General features: G+C 40.3%; 2 protein-coding genes across 2 annotated transcripts; one reads left to right on the top strand and one right to left on the bottom strand.

Annotated features, from left to right (window-relative positions):
* Positions 1-781: 781 nt before the first annotated feature.
* On the top strand, positions 782-3649 carry LOC104415757 (60S ribosomal protein L35a-3). The gene is made up of 5 exons (XM_010027111.3): positions 782-924; positions 1049-1084; positions 1522-1750; positions 1863-1905; positions 3302-3649. The coding sequence occupies exons 1-4, from the start codon at positions 893-895 to the stop codon at positions 1902-1904; spliced, it is 339 nt and encodes a 112-aa protein (XP_010025413.1). The 5' UTR covers positions 782-892; the 3' UTR covers position 1905; positions 3302-3649.
* Positions 3650-5082: 1433 nt separating this feature from the next.
* On the bottom strand, positions 5083-14329 carry LOC104415755 (magnesium-transporting ATPase, P-type 1). Its single transcript, XM_010027109.3, has 8 exons — positions 13983-14329; positions 13765-13881; positions 10680-10906; positions 10391-10602; positions 10167-10269; positions 9438-9808; positions 7837-8335; positions 5083-6413 (listed from the first exon to the last, which is right to left on the bottom strand). The coding sequence occupies exons 1-8, from the start codon at positions 14146-14148 to the stop codon at positions 5265-5267; spliced, it is 2844 nt and encodes a 947-aa protein (XP_010025411.1). The 5' UTR covers positions 14149-14329; the 3' UTR covers positions 5083-5264.
* Positions 14330-14705: the final 376 nt, after the last annotated feature.

Raw genomic sequence — 14705 nt, 5'->3', positions numbered from 1 at the left:
GAGATTCGGGTCATGGCAACCCTCGCCAAACGGTCGCATGACTCATTGTGCCGCCACCTCTATGTGGAGGTCGTCAGGGTCGCGCGATCTGGGTCATGGGGACCCTTGTCGCATTGCAACCTCTGTGTGGCGACCCTCGTCGGAGGGTCACACGACCCTAGCTGGATCACTTGCCCTTCATCGGACCGCCTACCCTTTGCCGGCGACCACATGTAAATGCTAGTCTTGTCCAACAAAGAGAAGGGAAGAAGATGAAAGTGAAATATTATTGGGGTAAAACCAAAAAAACAAAAGATTATCAAGGATAATTTCAGGAGAATTTTTTTCACTAGCCCCTAAGGCCAGCATGTCGAGAAAGTCCAAGCTCCTTTGGGCTTTTAGACTTTTGAAGGCTTGCATTTGGCAAAGAGAGCTCAAAAAGAATTTACCAAACGCCAATTATTTGGCTGAAAGAACTTTGAATGCCCAAGGGGCTTTGGGAAGGTAGTTCCCAAACGCACCGTTAATACCGTCTAGAGGGCCATAGGCAGTTTGCATATCACTTGGCATACCAATTTCAGTTGACGTAGCATCATTCATTCTTTCTTATTCTCTTGTTTCCATCTTCATTGTCACAACAAAATGTAAGTTAATAATCAAATCCGAAGGTTGTCATGAGATAGGATTTTGGGCCTTGGGCTTTCTCTATTTCGCAAGTTGGGCCTCAGCCTTGAGGTGGCGAACTGGGGGAAGGGGCCTTTGTAAGCCCAATCCCAGGCCCAAAGGTCCACCTTCCTCCGCACAACAATATATGTTCCGATTAGGGTTAGGGTTTTAGGATCTCTCGCACTCTCTCTCTTCCTCCGCGAGCCGACCGAAGAAGCTCCACTCCATCGCCCCTTGGAGAGCGAAAATGGTGAAGGGACGCCAAGGAGAGCGCGTCAGGTCGCCGATCTTCATGCTCCCGATTGCATTTCCTCCTTTCACGTCGATCCGTTTACGATCGGATTAGCTTAGCTTCTACTTCGGTCGTGTGCTTACCTGGTTCCTTGTTCTTGGGTTCTTGCAGGCTCTACGTGAGAGGGACGATCCTCGGGTACAAGAGGTAAGCGACGAATCGAATGGGGTTTCGATCTTTTTCCTTTTTTGATTCGGCTCTAGCTTTGGGGGATGAAGATGATTTGCAAGTTTTGATTTTTTTGTGTAATTTGCAACAGAAGCGGCCAATGCAGTAGCTTTGCTCTCTTTTCTGCGATAATTTGCTCCGTTCTAAATGTATCATCTCGATTTGTGTATAAAACAAGAGAATGCCTTTTCCTTCCATTTATATAATTCCTGTATTCAAGGCTTTATGAATAATTAGCACTAGTATATGAAGGAGGGGAATGAATAGCAAAGAAAGTTTCCTGATCCTTAATATTCTGGATGATGCAAGTATGTGGGTCGAATTGGAAGCCGCGAGGTTTTGCACTTGTGGTGCTTGTGGAGGATTATTTATTGATCGTTATGGCTGAGTATTGGGTAATGCGGTGGTTGAAATAGGTCGAAGTCGAACCAGTACCCGAACACGTCATTGATCCAGATTGAGGGAGTGAACACCCAAGAGGAGGTGGCATGGTACTGTGGCAAACGCATGGCCTACATCTACAAGGCCAAGGTGAAGAAGAACGGTTCGCACTACCGCTGCATTTGGGGCAAGGTCATCAGACCTCATGGTAACAGTGGCGTTGTACGGGCTAAATTCAAGTCCAACTTGCCTCCCAAGTCCATGGTAGGAAGTGTTGCTTAGCTCAAGCATGTCTACTTTTGGGGCTAACTCAAGCATGTCTATTTTGAAAGCAATCTTTGATTGTCATGCTTAATGAAATTTGCCTTCTCTGCAGGGAGTGAGAGTCAGAGTCTTCATGTATCCCAGTAACATATGAGGTAAATCTATCAGCTGTCTGTACATCACATTAACATATTTATTTTCAATAACCCCTTCCCTCCTTTAATCCGGAAATTGTGTCTACCCCCTTACCATATCTGTTCAACTGGAAACCTGCTGATGGCATTTTGTGTTGACATGGAAGGACTTGGATTTTCAAGTTCAGATTTACTATGTTGTTTGAAGTGTCCAATTAATTTTTTGAGTTATCTTTAGAATTTGAGTTGCCTGTCTTGAATATGTAAAATAGCATATTATACTAGTCTGAACTATGAGTGATTGTAGTACAACCAAAATGATCTTGTGTTTTGTTTGTTTATAGTTTTACATGTACAAACATAGTGTTCTTTGAATTATCTTTTGTTATTGCAAGTTTGGGGTTTATTATCATTAATCATTTTAAAGGTTTTTGTAATTTTTGGGATTAGCACACTATAAGTCCATAATTTTTGTATGGTGCTTATTTGAGTGATAACTTTTTTCAATCACTTGAGTGCCACACTCGTGTAAAATCATTCACCTAAGTGCCTATTCTGGCGATTCATTCTACGTGGCTTTTTAAATTGATCTTGTCTCCGATGTGGCTTTTTAAATTGATCTTGTCTCCGATGTGACTTTTTAAAAAAGAAATTCAAGTCCAAAGTGCACAATTTTCAATTGATGTAGCAACTTTGTTTTGGCCCTTTTGTTTCCCCAAATGAACTCTCCATCTTCAAGATCAGAGATTGAAAACTTTAGCCGCTATCTCTCTTATCTCTGGCAAGCAAATAGCTGATTTGTGTGATGAGTGATTGAGAAACCATGACTCAACCATCAGAGAAGAACCCTCAAAATAATTAGGAATAGGAAAGTCAATCTTTTGAAGGAAAATTAATGGAATTAGGGTTTTCTACGGTCTGGGAGCAGGGTTGGGTATCAAAAGGGGAAGTTCACCGCCCGAGGCCGAGCGCTTCCCTCTTAAGCAATGAGGAAGCGTGGTATTCCACAGAGAGAGGGTATTTGTGGCACACGATATTGTGTGACGGGCGCACATTAGCAAATCTTGGGTGCTTCCATGGCCGCTCTGTTGCTCTAGTTCTTGTGGCCGAGCGAGTGGTTTTGCTCTACATTCAGAAAAATTCTTGCCTTTTGTTGTGGCTGTTCTCGGTTTCACATCTCCTGTTGAATCTTGATTCTGTATCTTCTGGCAGCTTTTCAATATTGTTTGTTGAATGCGAATTTTTTCTTATGCTTTGGATAATTTTTTAGGCAAAGTAATGATTCACCTTGGGAAGCTGCTCTGCAATTTCAATTTGCATTATGTTCTTTGCAAGTCTGATCACTTGAGGCAAATATGAACCAACGCTCTTCTACATTATACTAACTATGCTTCCTGTTCCTGTCTTCTTTTTGCAGGTCCTGCTTCCTCAGGGGCATCTGAATCCCAGCTTCGTGATGGCTGATTTGAGAGGACCTACATAGACATGTAGCTAAAGTGAAATCGATTCTTCTGAATTCATTAGGAAAACGATGCGTCTGCGTATTTATATTTGAAATTGTTGAATTTCAACTAGTTGTATTGGATTAGATGCCGATTTTGACAGATGTGCATTTTGCTTGGGTGCTGGTTTTGGTTTTCTTCCAGGCTGCTTTTAACATCATTTTGAGAAACTCTAATGCGAACATGGTTGAATTCCATCAGCCATGGAATGCCATTGCAACAGATGATGGTGGGGAGAGAATGCAATGGCAGACTATTTTGCATGTTCGATCTTAATCGTCCGGTCATAATAATCGCGTTCGTCGAAATGATTTTTTTTTCCTTTGCCTTCTAGTGTGGCTGAACCGAGTAGTTATCTACGCAAAGCTGAAATGAGGGTGTTTTGAATGCGTAGGAGGGAGAGTAGGGTGAGTGTTTTTCACTATTCATAGCTCTGTTTTTCTAATTTCATTTGTCAAGTTAATTCAGATTTTGACACATACGCAATCAATATGTATTTGATGCGCATGATTAGTTAGTATGTTTTTGGTCATCACTTCGAATTTGATTTTCGTTAAATCAACATGGGAAAGTTAAATAAGTGCGATGACTGTTCGTTACGTTCATTATCTAGGCGAGACGAACAATATCATCCTAATAATGCCAAATTAAACTCCACTGAAAGGATAAATTTTATATATATAGACACTAACCCTGTTAGCATCATATGATTTGGCTTTGCAATTGTAATTTATCATGGTCTATGCGTTTTATCTGTACTTCATAAAAGCATAGTTGAGAGAATTGAAATGATCAAATGGCCGTATCATTTTGTTTAAGGTGTTTCATGTTTTCCACTTTGAGACCTCTTAGAATGAGTTGGCTCGTAATTATTTTTCAAGTCGAACCATCGCGTGTACGGTTCTATCATCATTATATTTATGCACAGCTTAAAAATAAGTATGAATGGAATATTTTAATAAAAAATGATTATGCGTGGCGAAGTTTGGGTATGTTGCTGTTTGAAAAGTAAGCATTTTATTTTCATATAAAGATAATTTTGGAGTTATTATTATTATCATTATTTTCGGATTGATACAGGGCCCTCAAATATCTTGATACACCAATATAAAACCGTCTAAACTTCCATCTCAAAAAAATCTTTGGATAAATTGATATTTTATAGAGAGTGCTGCAAATATTACAAAATTAAAAAAGACAAAGTAATCTACGATATCAAATTTTTAGCGTAACAAAAAGGATCGATAATGTCATGATTGTTAAATCTTTTTGATCCTGCGAAGATGCACGTGTTAATATTCTAGTTACATTATAGTCTCATTTCATTTCTCGTGACCAAAGGCACCATTAACGAACTCCTTTTATAGGACAATGGGTTGTCTGAGCACTCGATTGCTCCGCCTTGTTATTTCAGACCGAGCTGCAATTTGCTGGAAAAAAGCAAACAGTTTGTACAAACGAATCTGTCCAAAGTGGACTGATACTGTCAATGTGCATGAGATTAGTCTTGAAATCATACTCCAATGGCACATGATGTCATGGCCTAACTTATAATGCTCACTGAAAAACAGATAAATTCGACCCTCGTGGAGCGTCGATCAAAGAACGGCTCCCATTTGGTTGGACTCCATTACCAGTAAGTTGTTAAGGCGAGGTGAATCACTGTTATCAAGTCATAATTCAAACGCTGTGAGTGTAAGCTAACATTGCAGCAGGAAAAAGAATCGTGGCACCAGTGAATGATCCTGTTAAAATCTGAGGGTGTAGTCTCTTCTCAACAATATACAATGACATTCTCAACCAAAAAAGAAGAAAAGAATAGAGACAAAATTTCTTTCCTGTACTGAAATTTGTGCAAAATAAACTCAGATCAATCCTCTATAACCATTTCTTGTATACCATTATGTAGATTCTCTTGACTATCTGACCAATAGTGAAGTAACCTATGAAGAGCACAACCAAAAATCCAAAGAATGATAAGGGAAGTCTGACAAACCCCATGACCTCACCAATTCCGGTGCATGGAATCGCTATCCCGATCGCTGAGATTACAACTGTTGACAAAATCACTGGCCATGATGCAGTCTCCTGAATGAATGGGATCTTTTCCGTTCTAATCAAGTGAATGATGAGCGTCTGCATGAGTAGCCCTTCAACGAACCACCCAGAGCGGAAGAATTCGTCCATGTCAACTACATCAGCTTGATAATAGAACCAGAGAAACAGTAATGTGGCCACATCGCACACGGTACATACAGGGCCATTCCATAATATGAACATTGGTAAACCTTGCCGAGACCATCTCTGTGGGGTTTTCACATAATCTTCCTCCATTTTGTCCCATGGGATTGCAATTTGGCCGACACTGTACAAGAAGTTCTGTACAAGGAGTTGCCTAGGAGTCAATGGCTCGAATTGGAGGAAAAGAGTCGCTATAAGGAGGGAGAGAACACTTCCTACATTTGCAATCACCGACATCTTTATGTACTTCATCGTGTTACCGTAAGTCATTCTTCCCCTCACAACTCCTGCGACTAGGACATTTAGATCTTTCTCAAGCAATATGATTTGCGAGAAGTCTTTAGCAACCGATGCCCCTGAATCCACAGAAATGCCGACATTGGCTGCATCGAGTGCAAGTGAGTCGTTGATTCCGTCTCCTAGGAAACCAACCACATGGTTTCCCACAGTTTGCAAGGACTGGACAACACGAAGCTTTTGTGTGGGGGTGAGCCGGGCAAGCACGGTTGCCCTTTGAACCGTTTCATGGAAGGATTCTTGGTCAAGTAGCTCCAGTTCAGGTCCTGTTATGACATGGGTGGTTCTGATGCCGACTTCCTGGCAAACCTTTATTGCCAGAGCACGCGAGTCACCAGTTAGTACTTTGGCTTTTACTCCCTTCTCAGCTAACCGCCACAATGCTTGCTTAGCCGAGTCCTTTGGTGGATCGTAGAATGTTATAAGGCCAAGGAACACCATGTCTGATTCTGTTACCTCATCATCATCCTTTATCTGACCACTCGCATTCTGCAACAGCAGAAGTAAGCAATCAGTGAAAGAAAGTAAAGATATTAAAAAAACAACAAGCAGGAAAGATACTTCAGCACCAACTTTAATTTTCCTCTATAAGCATGCAATCATCTACTCCTCAGAGCTTAATACTGATAATTTGGAACAGACTATGTTGTCAAGGTGAGAACATTTACAGGGAAATGTAGCTGTGTGATTGAAGACAGCTAGAAAAGAGTGGATAACCCTGCCAACAGAGGACCGCTGGCATGTTTTTTGGAACTTTTATTTGTCTACTGTTCAAGTATCATGGAATTCCAGGACACAGGGTCATTCATTAGGACGGCAAAAAGAAATGTTGATTACAAATGTGATGAAGAACAAAATACTTGCGCGGATCTCAGTTTGTAGTTCAGCAAGGTATGCTTTTAGAAGAAGAGGTCTATGAGCAAGAATGATGAGAAGATGGATGATAAAAATTCCGATCAAATTAAACCCACATCAGAGCCACTAATAACAGTGGCCACCATTTAGTTTGTTAGCAAAAAGTGCAATAGTAGTGCATTAAGTCATCAGATAATGGCTGTCCACCACTTGTTGAGGATAGGCAAGGACAAGCATGACTAGATGCTTCATGTACTTTTGCCATCGCGGATTTGACTTATATCATCAGAAATCTGGTTCCTCTTTTTCACTCAATGTAAGGAGATGAGAAGCATATCACAATTGACAGCTACATATAAATTTCTTAATGGAGAATCATTTAGACAGATCATGACATGCTTCAACTGCAAGACCGTGTTACTGATGCACAGAACTCAGAAGTAACTAATAAGTTAACATTCACATACCTATTTCACTCTTAATACATCTGTGTACCACTGCTGGAATGTCTAAATGACTCCAAAAATAAGATTCTTTTAAACCAACATCTGCCACAATCAATACAGACTATTTTGTTGCATTTCTTCTTCCATCTAAATTTGTTGATATTTCTTGATCAGCTTAGATTTGTTTCTGAACTAAACAACATAGTATGTTCTGAGCAAGTGAAAGACCTAACACTTAAGTAATGGTCAAACTCTGAGCAAGTGAGCAACTGCTAAAAGGAAAGAACAAATATAATGTAGGTTGCTACACTGTTGCTACACTGGTAAGATGGACGAATGTCAACTCAAGAGTTGTGCATCAGAAACACTTTCCTTTTAAAGTGTTAAATTCAAACCTTAAGGACATTTTTCATCACGCAACTCCTTTACCCAAAAACCTCCTAAAAGGATGCTACTTGAATCTGGGAGACCACTAATGAAGCCTTATCTAATCATGCAATACAAGCAGAGTCGTTACCAATGTATCAAAACTAAAGCAGGTGAAAAAGCAAATTCAAGTGAGGTAATGGTGCACATCAGATTTAAAAGGATAGAGGTGAACTTATACGGACCTTTGTTAGTCTCTTTACTGCAACTCCAATTATTCTTAGCCCCTCGTTACTTAACTCTTCTCCCAAATCCAAAATCCGCTGATATTCTTTGGCAGAAAATGCTGTAGTAGAACCACTATCAATTTTCTCAATAAACGAACAAACTTTCATCACTTCTTCAAGTGCTCCTTTTGTTACCATAAATCTATCACTGCTCTTGCTTTTGCCATCTCTTGAAATTGATTCAATCTCCAAAATAACAGATACACGTCTGCGTATAAAATCAAAAGGGAGCTCATCCACCTTTGTCCACTTGGACGGCTGAAACCTGTGGCCATTGGTGTAGACATATGCCAATATCGCATCATCAAGAGGATACTTCTGCTCAGTCTTGAAGTAAGAGTTAAGAAAGGCAAATTGTAAGACTTTTTCTCTCTTTACACCCCAGCAATCAAGATGGTCAACCATAATTGCCCGATCCATGGTAAGTGTACCAGTCTTGTCAATACATAAAATATCCCTGATGGCAGAAAAGAAAAGCATAACAATCAATTTTTCTATAACACAGACATCAAATGCGGCTGCTACAAACAGATGATCACCAAAATCAGGTACAATAAGCTGAAAGCAAGTTCAATCTAGAGCTATATCAAATAGCATCAAGCACGAATCAATTCAGCTCACATTCACAAGAAGTGTCCTATAATAAATTTTTGGGCTTGACAGTCTGATTACATAAACTTTGGAAATTCTTTTCAACTTTATTACAGAGGCTCAAGTATCCTCGACAACCAAAGAACAGGAATTCTCCGACTAACACCCAAATAGAGAAGATTTGTTGCATCAGCCAACCACCCACAACTATGGAAAACTCTTTAAAGGCTACTTCTTGGGTAAATCGAGAATCCATCTGAAAAGTTAAACTTATATCTAACGGTTGCGACGCACCATTCAACTTGGCCTTCCATATACAGACAGTACATTTCAAAGGACAAGGCTGGGAATTTTTTTTTTTTCTTTTTGGGTTTTGACTTTGACATCCTAAGTGGATGACTAAGTATCTTATCCTTAGTTGCTTGTTAATGAAGAACTGTGCTTACTTCTTTCTCTCTGAAGTCTATAATGAATCTGCTCTTTTCTGGGGAAAATATCTATGTTAAAAACTATACAACCAAGAGGTGGTGTAGATGCCACAGACATATCCTGACATGCAGCTAGAATTAGCTACTACCATAAAGCTGAGAATAGCTAGCTTGATAAAATTGGCAGCTGGATGAACTAAAGAACGTAAAAGCCTAATACTGGAGAGGCAATAAGTGAAGTTCCTCGGATACGAATATAGGAGAATGTCTATTACCTGCCCACCAGGACCTACCCCATGATCTAGAGTAGCTAGGTGGCGAAGTAAAATTAATTCTTGTTCAAACATGGGCGCTTGGCCCAGACACGCTGTCTTCTCAATTGCGGGAAAAGAACTTCAAGAGGGAAGAATGCTAGATTTTATTGTGAACGCAATTGAGAAATCTGTGAGTGCTTGTGGGATCCTCTCTCTCTCTCTCTCTCTCTCTCTCTCTCTCTCTCTCAGACCAGTCACCCCAAAATGCTGCTAATTCAACACTTACATGGATCCCATATCTCGTATAGCGGTTATACTTTTGACAACGCATCTGTCCTTGGCCATAGCAAGTGCTCCTTTGGCAAGACTTGTGTTGACGATCAGAGGAAGCATTTGAGGGGTCAATGCACATGCCACAGAAAGTCCAAAAAGGACACTCTCACTCAGTTCTCCAGATGTGAAGTACTCTGTTAAGATTATGATAGCGACAACAACTAGCATTACACCGACAAGAACATAAGATATTCTCCGCACGCCCCTCTCAAAGTCATCTGGAGGCTTTCGCTTCCCAATGTTTGAGAATATTGTGCTCATATAAGTTTTGGATCCAGTTGAAATGACTAGACCAGTTCCGCTTCCTGACACCACATTTGTTCCCTGTACAATGCACATTTGACATATAGTAAGAAATATTTAAAAAAAAAAGGATCCATAAATGAGAACGGTTAAAGAAAACACCATGAAGTAGGCCTCAAATGACCAACACAAATGGCAGTAATCAATGAAACTCGTGCAAGTTTTATCTTTCTCAGCAGGCCCTATGTAATGCTTAGATCTACTGCAATAATATAGATATACACCTAAATTCTTATCCAGCAGGCCCAATTTGTATCTTAAATCAATTGAACTGCAAGAAGCTATGATTCTTTTGACTATCATAAAATTCTCATCCTCAGCTCCCCCCCCCCCCCAAAAAAAAAAAAAAAAAAAAAAAAAAAAATGAATAGTTACCTACCATGAAACATATATTTCTCAAGTCAAGTAGGGGAGTGCTCTCATTTTCCTTGACATCAGCCATCTTGTCCGATGTTCCTGACTCACCTGTTAATGAGGACTGACTGTGCAAAAATCAGTGTGTGAACATGGGATCAACTAGTGCCCATAAACTACAGAAAGAGATGGCTTGAAAGGACTGAGAAATCGTCTCACATGCCAAAGGAAATTTTGTAGGTGCCATACCTGACTACAAGGTGCTTTGAGGATAATAGGCGCACATCACCAGGAAATAGGTCCCCTGGTTCAAAAATGATAATATCACCAGGAACAACATCCTTTTGATCAACTTGAACTATTAATTCAGTCTGCTCAACTCTGCCAGCACATCTTTGAACTTTAATGGGGCATTTGACAAATTCAGAAAGTTTCATAGCTGCTTTAGAACTGCTGTGCTCCTGATAGGTATCAGAGTGGAAAAATTGATATTGAGGCTTAAAGTACCGTATGAATGAGCTTAATAAACAATAATTACCTGATAAAATCGAAGGGAGACACTTATGAAGACCAATGCTAGCATGATACATCCATTAGGATTATCACTGGTTATGTATGAAAGTACTGACAAGACAATCAAAATCATATTGAATGGATGAAAGAAAGCATTCCACAAGAGATGCCACCAACTTGGAAAAGTATACTCAAGAGGAGCATTGGGACCACTTTCTCTCAGTCTCCTCTCTGCTTCAGTGAAGCTCAACCCTGAAAGAATAATCAAAAAGAGTCTTTGTCGTTATGGAATATACAAGGCACAAAGCACACTACATATAGAAAAAGAAGTAATAAAAAACTCAGACACATTGATCATCAGTTAACCTGGTTGTTTCTATACTTCAATTTTTTAATATGTACTTCTCGTTTCCTCAGCCTCTCATGACATGCCGCTAAATTCCTTTGTCTCAAAGGTATGAGGGCAACTATGCCTCCCTAATTTGGACCATTAGAGCCTTAATACTGCAACCAGTAAACTTAACTTGAAAAGAATCAACTCGAAACAGGTCTATTGCAAGACATTCAAACAAACTAAGATGAAGACATGATGGATACCTTCTTCCTGCCTTCACTAACAGTTGAACAATGATAATTCATCACTAAACCCTAGGAAGTAGCAACCCCAATATTTAGCACTGTCCAGTCTGGAGAAGGATCAGCTGATATTTTCTTGGAAAACATTGCAACAGTTGCCTCATTTAGGCCAGCTAATAAAAGTCTATGACATCTAACCTTAACAGCTAGGTCAAAGCCATAGCCACTCTTATATCTTTTATCTTGAGTGTCAGTCCACACCAAGGAACTCTGGAGTTCATGTCCCTTCTCTTTTTGCATCTATGTTCTTTATAATCAAAATCTCTTTGCTTTGTCCCTAACCATGTATACATCTAATTCTGGTCATTTAAAGATGGTTAGCAAAGAGTAATCAGAATGCAAAAATGACTGAATGTAACTTCTAAGCAATATATTGAAATTTTCGTTTAAACATCCTCCACTGCCAGTTTTATTAAACTTAGAGTTTTTGTATTTTTGAAATTTTACTTCCCATCCTCAATCTTTATTTTTCTTGTTTCTTACAACCTGCCATTCTCAAAAATGTTATTTTTCTGTACAGTTGCACAAATTAACAAAAATGCCAAACAGGATTTCACAATCGCAAGTAGGAATGCTAGCCTGTCAAACCGTCAGCATGCACCTCCTCAATTACCACTACCAGCAACTCCCTCTATATCTTCAGGCAACGAACCACTACAAGCATCATCATATATATTTGCTTGTGAAGGAAAATTTTCTTTGGGTGGATGATTTAGTGCTTTTGAAAGGAAAAATAAATTTAAAGATGTTATTGTGAGTAGGTATAGGCTTACATATGATAAGAGAAGTGCCTTAATTTAGAGTAAATCTCAATTTTCCTGCTTGGCTTCTATGTGAAAAAGAAAGAGGTGGAAAGAAGCGATGGCTTGTAACATCTCATGGCAGCAAACTGGTGGGGGTGCATATAGTGCAGACACAAGGAAATAAATTGTCTTTTCCCTTTGGCCAGAGGGAAATAGATTGGTTGACTAGGTGATTGTAATTAATCTTCTTTTGATTAGTCACTGTCTAAACTTGTCTGTCAGATTGCTGAGAAAACAAGATCAACATGGGTCAACAATTTAATCTGATGGTGAAACAGTAATTGGGTTCTTCAGGGTATCACAGAGAAGAGTACCCTGCCTCCTTGTTCTGCGGGATTTTCATCTATTAGGAGAGCTAAGCTTGGTGCAATTTTGGTTCCCCTGTTGCATAGGATGAGGGAATATTTGCTTTGGATACAGAGTTGGGAAAGAAGGTTATAAGGGAAGAAATTCAACATATCATAATTTCATTAACTTAGAGATTCAAAGAGAAATTTGCAAAAATAGAGGAAAGTGAAACTAAACCTATAATGCAGGATGTAATCACAGTATCTCCTTTTAGGTAAGCTCAATCAACTTTAGTTCTGTTTGATAATATTGCTTTTGTTTGAACAATGTCAATCGATAGCTCTGCAGGGATGTGAAAGTAGGCTATTGTTGGTAATTCAGCAGATAGACCTTGGTGGCAAAATAAAAGAATGGATGCTGCAGAGATTGCTCAGTTATCCTACCGTTCTGTCCATATATGCCTCTGCAAAAGGCAGGTCATTTTAAAAGGATAACAAATGTCCTCAATGAGAATGGTCTCTTAAGATGTGGTATCAAATTAAGCATGAGCAAGCACTGCACAGCATTATCACACCTATTGTCATGGCCCGGGCCGTTTGGATTGGGACTCTTACAGGTGTTGACACCTGTACAATTGCCGCATATAATAAGGCCATCACATGGTTTACATGGTGAAAGTTAATAGCAAAGCTCAAGTTGTGACGTTCCTGAATTTGAATTGTAATCTTCCATATCAAATCTACTCTCCAGCAAAGGAAAAAACCAATCTGAGAAGGACTCAGGAGTTTGCAAATGAACACTGTATGCTATTTGCATGACCGCCCTCTTGAGTCAAATGACCATATCAATGGGTATGTCCTCATTCAATAATAGTCAGGCCCAATAAAACTATGACTTACTCTAATGAATTTGTTTGTAGCTGGAAGAAATGATACAATGCCCTCTCAAATGATGGTCATTTCAACTTCTACAGTAATATGCAGTAGAAATATTACGTTCAGATGAACTCGGAAGGAAGAAAATAACAGATATGGAAATTGCATCAAAAGTCAAATCGATATGAGCATCAATTGGAAAGATGTAGTCGGCATTTTTCAAGATATCTACAAAATGAAGTTGCAACCAATTTCTGCAAGATCATAGGAAGCGGAGGTGGAAAGCAGCCAAACCAACCAGAGTACCTAAGCTGCTACTCATTTGCCTTCAAGTTCCTTAATTCAAATCTACTAAAGTCCTAAAATTTCAACAAATACAATTCAACTACGCCTTTCATCAAACTGTTGACACAATACCAATCTTTGCCCAAAGTTGCCGCTATCAACCTAAACCGCGGTCCTCAAAATAGAAGCACGAATTAAGCACTAGGGAATCCTACTCACTCACCTCTTTCGGTGGATCGAACATACTCGAAGACCAAGTCCTTGTCCGACCGCGCCAGCGCATACAGCCAAGAGTACACTTTCTCTTCCTCCTCCGTCCTCAACCCGCCATCGACTTGATCTGCAAAAACCACCAAAAAATCAGTCTCGCCTATACTCTTTTCCCAGAACCAGAGACCGAAGCCAGAACAAAAAAACAAACCGGGTCGGTTCCGAACTCACTTCCGGACATGAACCGCTGCAAGAACCTGCCGACCACGTGTGGGAATCCGTCCTCGCGAGGCGGGGGCTTCTCCCTCTGGACGAGCCCATCTTCAATGGAGTTACCGACGTGGCCGCCGTCGACGTTGGAAGAGAGAAACGGGAGAGAGGTTCTGGGCCGCCCCATAAGAGCAATCTGGGGAAGGTTGAGGCGTGGGTAAAGCAGGCATAGAGGGGGTTGAGCAGCGTGCGACTTTGAGGTGGAGCAGATGAATTCATATGGTTTTGAGGGGGGGTTGGAGATTTGACAAGAAGGTGTAGAAAGAGAGAGAGAGAGAGAAAGAGAGTTTGGCGACAAGAATATAATTTTTTGAGGACTTCGAACTAGGTTGGTGCTGCTCCCTCTCCTTCGAACGAGTTGCTCTGTTTCTCTCTCTAGACCTTCACTTCAACTACCAGACTTCAAGTGACGGTTAGGTGCAGAGGAGGCGGGAGCTGATGAGCGAAGAGGAACAGTTTTAACCGTTGGGTCGGTCGGGGCTTTGACCTTCGGAGAACGGCACGTCGTTTCTCTGTTTTTGTAATCGACACCCTGGATTTTTTAAGAATTGTTGCAATCACACCCCAAAACTTCGAATTTCTACGGTTATCACCCATTTGCCCGTAGGCCTCTCTCTCTACACGAGATTCTTCGCCCCCTGCCACGTGCCAGGCATTTGATCCACGACATCGCGATCGCTGATG

The sequence above is a fragment of the Eucalyptus grandis genome, chromosome 8 (genome assembly GCF_016545825.1).
Source record: "Eucalyptus grandis isolate ANBG69807.140 chromosome 8, ASM1654582v1, whole genome shotgun sequence".
NCBI lineage: Eukaryota > Viridiplantae > Streptophyta > Magnoliopsida > Myrtales > Myrtaceae > Eucalyptus > Eucalyptus grandis.
Note: the sequence above shows the minus strand (reverse complement) of the source record. Positions and strands in the feature narration are given on the sequence as shown.

Coding starts and splice junctions, on each gene's coding strand:
- LOC104415757 (XM_010027111.3), top strand. CDS start 893: ATGGTGAAGGGACGCCAAGGAGAGCGCGTCAG. Junction 925..1,048: donor CGCCAAGGAGAGCGCGTCAG/GTCGCCGATCTT, acceptor GGGTTCTTGCAG/GCTCTACGTGAGAGGGACGA. Junction 1,751..1,862: donor ACTTGCCTCCCAAGTCCATG/GTAGGAAGTGTT, acceptor CCTTCTCTGCAG/GGAGTGAGAGTCAGAGTCTT.
- LOC104415755 (XM_010027109.3), bottom strand. CDS start 14,148: ATGGGGCGGCCCAGAACCTCTCTCCCGTTTCTCTCTTCCAACGTCGAC. Junction 10,603..10,679: donor TCTCCCTTCGATTTTATCAG/GTAATTATTGTT, acceptor GATACCTATCAG/GAGCACAGCAGTTCTAAAGC. Junction 6,414..7,836: donor CAGTAAAGAGACTAACAAAG/GTCCGTATAAGT, acceptor CTGCTGTTGCAG/AATGCGAGTGGTCAGATAAA.